This window comes from Aristolochia californica, unplaced genomic scaffold, assembly GCF_029961685.1.
Source record: "Aristolochia californica isolate CCGP_79_NKW_82.1479 unplaced genomic scaffold, dmAriCali1.0.hap1 SCAF_4, whole genome shotgun sequence".
Lineage (NCBI taxonomy): Eukaryota > Viridiplantae > Streptophyta > Magnoliopsida > Piperales > Aristolochiaceae > Aristolochia > Aristolochia californica.
The window spans coordinates 1,701,583-1,712,791 of record NW_027182103.1 but is presented as its reverse complement, the minus strand read 5'-3'; the positions used below and the strand labels follow the sequence as shown (position 1 = coordinate 1,712,791).

Sequence of the window (11,209 nt, the reverse complement as noted above, 5' to 3'; positions counted from 1 at the left end):
TGCAGGTCGGCGCCCGTAGCTTAACAAACCTGGTCGACCAACCATGGCTACCAACTTTGGTGCTCCAAGTTACACCAGTCGTCTCCTCAACCTTGTCCATATCTGGGGTTTTGACAGATTTGTAACATCTAAGGGCACTTAGTTAAGCAAAGTTTATCATTTCAACTCATATCAATCCAGCCAACTAACACAGTATTTCCACCTTTTCATACTTCGACAACACCATGGTAGCCACGAGCTCATTATGCTGCTGACATCACCTCCAACAATCCAACTTGGTTACTTGATAGTGGAACATCTCAGCATGTCACAAAAGACTTGAGCAACTTATCTCATCAAACACCGTATACTAACTCTGATTCCATACAAGAGACTAAACCAAACCACATATTTGCATTGATTTCATTGTGGTATTTATACATAACTTACAACAAAAAATTTATAATTTGAAGGGATAAATACAATCAACATAGATATTCTAAACCAAATGGATAAATACAATTTGAGACAGAAACCTTATCTCCTAAACTGAAGGAAGATAAGATAATCTTTTTACAGATTTTGTTGCCATGTAGTCGACTTGAATTTGACTCGTTTATTAATTAAAATATTTAATAAAAAATACATAATTAAAATTTAATTGTACAATTTGAGTTATTTTGGCACGAGAGAAAGCTAAAAAAATAAAATAGAATAATATAAATATTTTTAAATTTAGATGATAAATTTATATTTAAATGAAATTTCTCGATTTAATATTTGACAATAAATTGGGTTATTTTGTGTGATCTTATTTTAATTTCCCTTAATTGTCAACTTATAACTTAAAACAAGAATATAATTTTAATTTTAATTTTTTTAGTGTATATCGGTTATATCATATGCTTGCAGTTCTAAGTGTTATTTGATTCGAAAGAAAGTGAAGAAAAATGGAAATAAAATAAAACGAAAAAAATGATTAAAGGGTATTAAAAAAAATACTAATGTCAAAGTTAGTGTTATCACAAAAATCTGAAAATGGTGTATTTATGCTAGCAAAAAAGTGTAGGAAAAAATATCATGAAAAAATTTCCTAACCTAATTTTTTTGATGTTGCCATTTTTAGGAACAGAAAAATTGTTATTTACTTAAAAGAAATAATAAAAAATTAAAATAAAATATTTTTTTATTTCTTCAATAGAAAACTATAAAAAATATTAACTAAGAAGTATTAAAATAATTCCTAATAATTTAATTTTTCTTTAACCTCATTTTTATTATTTATAAAAAAAACCTATTTAAATTATAAAAATCATAACTGATTTTTCATTATTTTATGGCAACACAAATGCCAAAAAAATTGGTCAATTTTTTTTTCTCTAATAAAATATTTTTTTAATAAAAATAGTCGAAATAATTAAAAATCAAAACAAAAATATCTTTTCCTATTTTGGGGCGTAGCCTGTGAGAACACAACAAAATCCAAAAAGACATCTCCTTGTACTGTTGTACACAAATGGCCCCACAGACCATCATTCTTGAATTTATTGTGGAGCCCATTAGCTAAATATCTTGTCGAATGATGAAAGATCATCATTCCAAGCTAATAGGAAAAGAATGTTTAATAACTGTATACCCCTGAAATATACATAATTATTTACATACCCTTATATTTCCCATATTATAATCGAAATTAGTTATATCAGCTACTACTAATGCAAAATCTACCTTTATATAAATGACAGTTAATAAGAAGATCAACAGGGGTATATAGATAATTATGATACATTTTAGGGACATGTATGGGATAAAGCCTTGAGTTTTTTCAACTTGCGTGAGACAGTGTCAGTACATTTACGATTAATTATAGCTGTCCAAAATTCAAAACTATTTCCTTCTGATAAAAACAACAAAGAGAGAGGGATTGGGATTGGAATTGGAAAAGCCAAGTCTGCTTGTGAAGAGAGGAAGCCCGAGAATTGAAGCTGACAGTGAAAAATTAGAAACGGATGTTACAAGGAAAATTAAACTTGGTGGGAGAATTGATTTGATCTAATCTCTGTTTTGTGTGGAAGTTTTCGGGGGGAGGGAATGTGGTAGAGTTGTTGTGGAAGTTGTTGAGAGGTTGTTTTCGGTTGGGAATGAGGTCCCGGTCGAGATCTTGGTCGGGTTTTCCGAGGCGACCATGAATCTATGCTATCTTTTGTCCTCTTGGGTGGTTGTAGGATCTCAGAGACGGTGGATCGAGATCCAATACAAGCTTATCGGAATCGGTGTTTCTGCTTTTTTCTTCAATGGACGCGGCCGCTTCCAGACCCGCTGTAGTCATCGATAATGGAACCGGGTATGTGTCGTTTGTTTCAGTTTCTTCGGTGTTTCTGCTCTTACCCGTTCTCCTTTCTAGAATTAGGTTCGGTTTTCATTTTCTGTGTGTTTAATTTTTCTGAATTCTTGTCCTTTTGCTTTGTTGGAAGACTTTGAATTCATTTGTTTGTACTAGTTGGAATGTGTTGCGTTGAGAAATTGAAGGCTGAGAATTTGTTTCCGAGTGAAAATGTTGACTTGTTGTGCTTGAAATGTCAATGGACTGCAGTAGTTTGTTGTTGAGTTAATTGGTTTTGCGTGTTTTTACCTGTAAACCGAACCTTGGTTATGGAGTTCGAAATTTAGTTTAGGTAGCACCAAGTTCATTAAGTCGCGTTGGTGGTCTATGTTCGGAACATTCGATTTTTCTGGATTGGATCTTTTATCAGATTTTAACTTTTTGGAGCTTGAATTTTAAGTGTTTTCCTGAATTTCAGATTCAAGCCACGACGAGCCTGAGTGTGCCCTTTTTTGGATTTTTTTCTTATTTTGGATGTAAATATTTCATAAGCTATTCAAAAAAGTAACTCAGGATATTACTTCTTCGAGCTACATTAGTCATTAATAATTTTTTTTTTTTGTAATTTTGTGTTAGTAGCTCAGATGTTTAAGCTTGCATAGGGATTTGATCATAGTGCATCTGGGCGATGCTTATATCTAGCTGCCCTTTTGTCATTGAAACACTTTAAAAGAAAAAGAAATTCTCCTAAAATTATGCCATGAGAAACCTTATGCTAGAGAACTACTTGCGTTTCTTAAACAGAGGTGAAATCTATTGCAGGACTTTCAATCTGATGTATTACTGTTGTAAATTCATAACTAATCAACTACAGTATAACAACCTGAGTTGTACTATATATTTTGAAACTCAAAAGAACTTAGAAGAAAATGTTGTTGTTGTTGGAAATTCCATTATTTGATCATAAATAAGAATTTTTACTTGATCTTGCTCCTCGTATTGTTTAACCACATGGATTCTTATATAAAGGTAGTCAACAGAAAATATGAACACATTTTTTGTCTTATGTCTGCTACACTGCTGAGGGAATTTTCAAGCTGTTAGTTCTCACTGAAGAAAAAAAATCAGGCTGTTTGAGTATTTGGTTGACCCAGTTTTCATGAGTTCGGTTAGCTTCTCCAGTGCTTCTCATTGGAACTTCAGCTTTCCTAGTTGGAACAGGATACTGTAGTTCAACAACTGGTTTTACTACATTGCAGTTTTAACATGACTTTGAGTTTTACATTAGCAAAAAAAAAAAAAAAAAAAAAAAGACATTGAGTTGTACCTGTTCATCTCAATAAGTATTTTCAAACTTTGTGTAAGGCTTGAACATGAAAATCTCAGCCAGCTTCTGATGCATAAAACAGACCTGGTATAAGATGTTTCGTAATTTCATTTCTTTGTATGTTGATTGTGTATTACATTGGGTTACATAAAGAAATAGGACTGCTTAGTACAATAATTTTGGTTGCTCATTTGCTTTCACACATGACTTGTTTTATATATACTAGTCAATCTTTTGTTATCTCTGTCATAGGTTAGTGCATAAAGAGAATGAATTAGCTATGAATGAGAAAGTGAAAATCAATTCCTTGATCCTTTACTTGGATTTTTTTGTTTATGGTAATATGAGCCTATAGGAAGTGCAATGGAATTTATGAGGTTGCCACTCTGATTGGTAATGACATCATGCCACCTTGTTCACTTGAAACTTTCTCTGGAGAAAATGTAGTCACACCCTCTTGTAGGGTGATTCATTTCAATTAATTTAGGCTTGAAAGTGAGAAAGTGAACTCGCTTCCTCTCTGGCCAGGTCTTGGCACTTCCTTTTGGGAGGTGTCTTTTGTTTCTTCTGTTTTCTTATTGTACCCATTGTCTTGTAATTCTCTCCCGCTCAAGAGCTTTCTAAGTGTAATCTTTTTCTCATTTTTGTTAAAAAAAAAGAAAGTGAGAAAGTCAATTCTCTAGGTAACCTTTCCAAATGCAGAAAAGTCAATTCCTTGGGAAAGTTTCCCTGCAGTCTAATAGTCATATATTATTGTGACCTCAATGTTGAGAAAATTCCCTTTTTATCTAAATGAGTGTCACTTACATTTTGTATAATGATGGAGTGCCAAGGCCATCACTGAATGACCTTTGTTGAAATACAGACACAGGGGTATTTTGGTCATTTGACTTTGCCATATGGGTGTCATATTCTTCCAGCATGATAGTTTACATTACATACACTTTTATTTCAAATCTCATTCGAATCTGATATGTATAGAGAGAGTTATATATTTCTGTCTTTTCAACTTAAATTACTTAAGTGATATATTTAGGAGGATGAGTCTCGATTCCCGAGACTGATCAACACAACATTCTCCCTGCTGCTTTCCCCATTTTCTCTTCTCACTTCAGTTTCTCCTCTCTTTTCTTCTATTTTCTCTTAATATTTCATCTTTATCAACCTTAATTTGTCGGAACATCTCATTTTCTATGAATTAAAATATTAAGTTGGTCCGCTAAAACAATGATAATAAAGTAAGTTGGTGTATCAACCTGGATGAAAACCTCTTTGTTTGAGAATGTTTTTCCAACCCATCTCTACTTGCAATTTGAAAGCCTTGCGCTATCCCTGCTATAAATGGTGTGGTAAAGAGGAAGCGGGTGTTCATTTATCCATTTGTTTATTTTTGTGTGGAGATTATGGATGTGCGGCAAAAGTAGGAAAGATAAAATTCAATAGAAAATATTGTAGTAGAAAAAGTAGAAAACAATATGATACAGCCATTTGAGATGGTTTGGAATTGTCTCAAAGGCGTACTTATGTACTATTTAAATGATTTGAGGCAACCAGGGATAGAGCAAGGCTAGCAATGACTGGAAGTGGTGAGAGAAGACTTGAAGAATTGTAATTCAATGAATTAGCTTGGGGTTTAACAAAATGGAGGAGCATTTATGTAGCTGACTCCTAAATATTTGAGGTTGATATGGAGTTTACCATTAAAACAAAATTGATGTGGAAAGTTTGAATGTGAAGATGTTTTATTTATGTGTGGTTCTTATGTCAAATACCTTGTTTGCATTCCATATATCAATGCTTTCAAGTGTTTATTGGATGAGATGAGAAGGCCTTTTTTTTATTGCCCTTGGTCAACTCGCAGTTCGAGTGTTTCATTTTTTGGGAAATACACATTTATGGTTGTACAAATTAATATTGAATGAAGTTTAAGAAGAAGGAAAGAGGAATTAGAGAATAGATGTGAGGTAGAAGATCAGTCAAAATGGAAACAAGCGAGAAAAGAGGTTGCCAAGTGAGAAACAGATGAGAGGAGTGGATATGACTAATATCCAGTTCAAACTATTTCATTCTTATTAATAATATGTGAGAATTACAAGCATGCCCATTATTACAATCTTACAATTTATAAATATCAATTCTGTTCTATGTAGTGAAAATCCCAAGTTTCTAACAGGTTGAAGAAGATATCAATATCCATTTTTTTCTACTGTGCATGGTCACCATCCTTTTTTTTGTTTGTTGCCTTAGATTAGGTAGTTTCTGCCAAAGCTGTTTCTTTAATTTTATTTTATGAAATTTTTTTGACACTTTTTGGGGTGTTGTTTACCATTAGATATACTAAGATGGGTTTCGCCGGGAATGTTGAGCCATGTTTCATTATCCCAACTGTCGTGGCCGTCAATGAATCTTTCTTGACTCAGTCAAGGGGTCCCACGAAGGGAAATTGGTTAGCTCAGCATAGTGCTGGAGTAATGGCAGATCTTGATTTCTTCATTGGAGAGGAGGCCCTGTCTCGGTTCCGTTCTAGCAGCACATACAATCTGACTTACCCTATTCATCATGGTCAAGTAAAGACTCTGTTCCTGATATCTTATCAAGTTTCTTTGTGCTCATGTAGAGAGGATAGATTCTTAACCAGATTATGGATGATGCCCTTTCAGGTGGAAAATTGGGATGCAATGGAGAGATTCTGGCAGCAGTGTATTTTCAATTACTTGCGGTGTGACCCAGAGGATCATTATTTCCTCCTAACAGAGAGCCCTCTCACAGCCCCTGAAAGTCGTGAATACACTGGAGAAATTATGTTTGAGACATTTAATGTTCCAGGACTTTATATTGCAGTCCAGCCTGTCCTAGCCCTAGCTGCTGGTTACACAACTACAAAGGTTGAGGCTTGATGTCGGATATAAACTTGATTTTTGTTTTAACGTTCTGTTCTTCTTCTTCTTCTTCTTCTTCTTCCTTTACCTCTCTAGGTGTTATATCTTTATGAATGCTTGCTAATTGCATCTTAAGTTGACTAGTGAATTCCATCAGTGTGAGATGACAGGGGTTGTAGTTGACATTGGAGATGGTGCAACACATGTTGTACCAGTTGCTGATGGTTATGTTATTGGCAGTAGCATCAAATCAATCCCTATTGCTGGGAAAGATGTCACTCTCTTTATTCAGCAGCTTTTGCGGGTATAAACTCCAATGCTTATAAATTTGCGGTATCAGTATATGTTAGCTTCTTGTTTTGTAAGTCGGATGTTATATTAGGTGCATGTAATGATGTATTTTTTGGACAACTGGCATTTGATTGTATTATTATTATTTTTCAATGGAAGGGCCTTTTGGGTAATGAGGGAGTTTGTGTCATTAGCATTCAAACAGAAATACTACATACTAGCCAGCAAGAAATACGTACATATTCCTTTGGACAATATTAGCCTGCCATGAGGCATATTTATACATTTGTTTTCTTTAATTACCAAAATACCACATTGATCCCATGCTACTGATATGAAAGTTATATCAAGGACCTGCAAGACTGTATTTTTGCCTAAACTTTTGTTTTGAAATAGATAAAAAAACTTCATGCTTGAGCAAAGAAAATGCTTCTGATTGCTTATGAAAGCTTTTTCCGTTCTTGTTTCTCTATTTGATGCTGATTATTGATTTCTTTTGAATGTGGGAATTAAAAGCACTTTCTTGAAAAGCCTTGAAAATATTTTTTTTTTCATGGGCCAAAAATTTCCTTTTCTTTTTCTATGTTGTGGTTCTTGTTTCTTTATTACTACTATTTTTGGGTACCCTTTGTTTATCGTTTTAGAAGATGTGTACCTTATCTCATCTTTCAGGTTTTGATGATCTTCCTCACCAGAGGAAAACCATAGGAAAGTATGTTAAGGACTTTACTTCTATATCCTTCCTTTTTATGAACAATAACCAGCATGTGGTCATATGAAAACCTTATATATTGAATTAAGCATGAAGTAAAACTCATTTGTTAATTAAAGCTTACATGATGAGATAATATAATGTTGTGGCTTGTCCATCTTTGTTGAAAATAACATGTCTTGTTATTGTAACATCTAATTCTCTTATCAGTTTTCTTGGTTTCTCCCATTTTTTATGTTTTCTCATTGTAGGAAAGAGGAGAGCATATACCGCCTGAAGACTCTTTTGAAGTAGCTCGAAAGGTGAAAGAAATGTACTGCTACACTTGTTCAGATATCGTAAAGGTAAATGTTTTACCTCTCGATTCAATTGTTAAATGGAAATGTAGTTTTATTTGTAATGAGTTGTTATCATGTGCCTGTATTATTGTGATGTGGAAAATGAGCTCTTGAGTAAAAGACTGGCTGCCAGCGAAGGGAACCTTTATTGGACAGACAGATATCTTCTTGTATAGGCATATTTAACTCAAGAAAAAGAGGACTACAGATTAAAATGGTGAGGAGTTAGCTCCACTTTTTTTGCTCTCTTAATAAAATCACATTTCATTAAAAAAAAAAAAAAAAAAAAGATTAAAATGGTGTTGTAAAGTTGGGTCTAAGGCCATTCCCAATGACTAGCCAACTTAGGAAACCTTTTTGCCAACTAATAAACTCAAGATCTTTGTACTCACTAATCCATGTGGGACTATTCCTTAACAGGTGTTAATATAATTATCTGAGATATTCTTAAAGAAGTACTCTCAGGCACCACAAGAAGCTACTTTTAACTGTCGTTTCTTGTACTTATTGGAAAAACTGATCCTTTTTATGTCTAATTTAAGCCATGTGGGACTGTTGCACCCATTTTCAAAATTAATACACCTAAATATACAATAAAAAAACAGACATCAGCTTATTGTGGAAATGTCTTCATCTCTTGGGAAATATTTGCAATTAATAGAGTTCCAAAATGATACCAGTTTGGTGTTAAGAATCCCTGGAGGAAAATTAACAAAATGATTTGGTTACATTCACTTGCATTAACCAGGAATACTTCACTCTCTTCAGTATATTTTATGTACTGTTCTATGCACTTAGAGAAATAAAATTTAGTATTCAGTTAAATTTTATTTTGTTTTCAAACTCTTACTCTGACACGAGCATCCTTTTGTCTATGATATCAGGAGTTCAATAAGTATGACCGAGAGCCCTCTAAGTATATTAAGCAATGGACTGGTATCAAACCCAAGACTGGAGCACCATACTCTTGTGACATTGGATATGAACGATTCCTTGGCCCAGAGGTAGTTCATTCTGCTCAAACTGCAGCTCCTGTTATCAGATAACAATTCATATTTTACTAATTTAAGAATATTTTGTTGGAATGGCCCAATACCCATGAACTCAGAAGCTTTTTTCTAACTGTTAGTTGGATGCATCTTTTCCTTGACTGGCCTTGTGTTGTCATGATTTCTGTATTTCTTGAGAGTTAGCATCATAAATTGGACCAAGACTGCAAATTGATAAACTTTTCAAGAGAATGAGTTTATTTTTTGTTTTTGTTTAACCTCTTCCTAAGGCAACTAACTGGATGAAAGTTGTGGCAACCAGGAAATAATAATTGAAGATTCCTATGATTAAGCCATCTTACTACCTTAGGTTTGATAAATCTAATCATTTTCATTCAACTGGTTAGCTTGCATAGTCATCTCATCAAACTGCATGTCTGCTACTCTTGGACCATGAATAACAATGGTGGAATAGCACTTGGTGCACATAATGCACATGTGTTTCAAGACTTGGGATAAATACCGGTCTTGTTTATCTAGGTTCACTTTCAGTTAAACAGTGATTGTGTTTGCAGGTTTTCTTCAGTCCTGAGATCTATAGCAGTGATTTTACTACTCCTTTGCCATCTCTAATCGATAAATGCATCCAGTCCGCGCCTATTGACACAAGGAGGGCTCTTTATAAGGTCTGCTATTGGCAGATTTGGTTGCATTATCATAATTCGGTTCTGACATCAGGTTGTATTCATTGTGCTGACATTCAGATTGGAAATATCTTTTTTCCTCAGAATGTAGTCCTCTCTGGTGGATCCACAATGTTCAAGGACTTCCATAGAAGATTGCAAAGAGATTTGAAGAAGATAGTGGATGACCGACTTGTTGCATCAGATGCTCGACATGGTGGAGAAGTAAAAGTGAGACTTTGCTTTGGAATTTTTTTTGGTTTTTATGACTTTATTTTAAGGTTATGATTTTCAGTATCTGCCTTATAAATTCTTTCTTGTTGTCCTTTCAGTCTCAACCTGTGGAAGTTAATGTAGTCAGTCATCCCATCCAAAGATTTGCAGTTTGGTTTGGGGGTTCTGTTCTTGCATCAACACCAGAGTTCTACACTGTATTGGCTCCTTTCCATGCTTCACCTTACAATCTTTTATTGATCGTATTTTTTTTAATCTTTCTGCAGTGCTATAGATACTGTGTTGTTTGTTGATCTAGGTTGTCTCATTTAATAGTTCTTTCCATGCACACTAATAGTTCGAATTCAGATTCTGAATCATTAGAGCTAACTATTTCTGCTATTTAATTCTCAACAAGACGCAAAGAAAAGAAGAAGACCCGGCTGCAGATGTACCTTGTCAAAAATCCTGCAAAGTAAAAAAATTTATTTAAGTACTTTACCTTCTTTCTTAAGGAGTGTAAGGATCTTGGTGAATTCACATTGAACACTATGGAGATTGTTGGATCTGCTGTTTTGGTGGCCCACAGTTACACAATGACCATGATTTGTCCTATCCATGAATCTGGTTTAGACCCCTTTAACACAGATGATTTTTTTTCTTATTTTCTCAATATGTATTTCTTACATGGTTTACTCAACTGATGAGAGCAACGTTTAGTGTGATGTGTTTTCTTCCATGTCCTAATCGTTCCTCCATGTTAAACATTGATGATAATTAAAACCAAGAAACCCTCAGATGTGATTTTTGCCTGTTCTGTTCTCCTTCTTTCTCTTGCTTTCTCGGTTCTTTGTTTTTTTAAAACAAATTGAACAATTCAATCGTCTTGTATGATATTTGCAGGCATGCCATACAAAAGCAGAATATGAGGAATACGGTGCAAGTATTTGCCGCACAAATCCTGTCTTTAAAGGGATGTATTGAAGTTGGCATGACTTTCTTCATCGCGGTTTTTTCTCTGGGTCTAATTGTACACATCTGAAGCAGCCTTTTCTTGCTCCCGCAGTACAAATCAAGATGTTGAAACTTGTCATCTGAAAGTGCTGTACAATGAACAAAAGGTTCTAGTCTCGAGCACAGGCATTCCTGCCGTAGTTTGCAGCTGCTTTTTTTCCAGATGGGATGGCATTGAAGGTTGTTAAGAAGCTGCTGCCTGTACACCTTTTTAGATAGAGGTTTTTGGGCACCATGGACGTTGGTTAGACAAGACGCCCAGGTGAATGGTATTTTAGCATTCTTCTTAGTTGATTAAGAATAGCATTTTTTGTATTGATTATTATTTCATTTGGAGGAAGTCCCCCATTGTAAAAGATTGTATTCTTTCTTTTTGTTACATTTCATTCACTTTAGCTCAGATTGGTATTTGTAGACGACTACCTGTTTATCAGAAGGTGTTTTGAGAATTTTCAAGTGAA

General features: G+C 34.3%; 1 protein-coding gene across 1 annotated transcript; it reads left to right on the top strand.

Moving 5' to 3' along the window:
• The first annotated feature begins 1,895 nt into the window (after positions 1-1,895).
• Positions 1,896-11,209, top strand: LOC137962092 (actin-related protein 3-like). Its single transcript, XM_068808803.1, has 10 exons — positions 1,896-2,323; positions 5,962-6,196; positions 6,290-6,514; positions 6,666-6,812; positions 7,763-7,855; positions 8,734-8,853; positions 9,414-9,524; positions 9,627-9,752; positions 9,854-9,952; positions 10,638-11,209. The coding sequence occupies exons 1-10, from the start codon at positions 2,274-2,276 to the stop codon at positions 10,716-10,718; spliced, it is 1,287 nt and encodes a 428-aa protein (XP_068664904.1). The 5' UTR covers positions 1,896-2,273; the 3' UTR covers positions 10,719-11,209.

Excerpts from the sequence above, each read along its gene's own strand:
- LOC137962092 (XM_068808803.1), top strand. The coding sequence starts at position 2,274 with ATGGACGCGGCCGCTTCCAGACCCGCTGTAGTCATCGATAATGGAACC. Across the intron at positions 6,813-7,762 it reads TTATTCAGCAGCTTTTGCGG|GAAAGAGGAGAGCATATACC; the intron begins GTATAAACTCCA and ends TTCTCATTGTAG. Across the intron at positions 9,525-9,626 it reads CAAGGAGGGCTCTTTATAAG|AATGTAGTCCTCTCTGGTGG; the intron begins GTCTGCTATTGG and ends TTTTTTCCTCAG.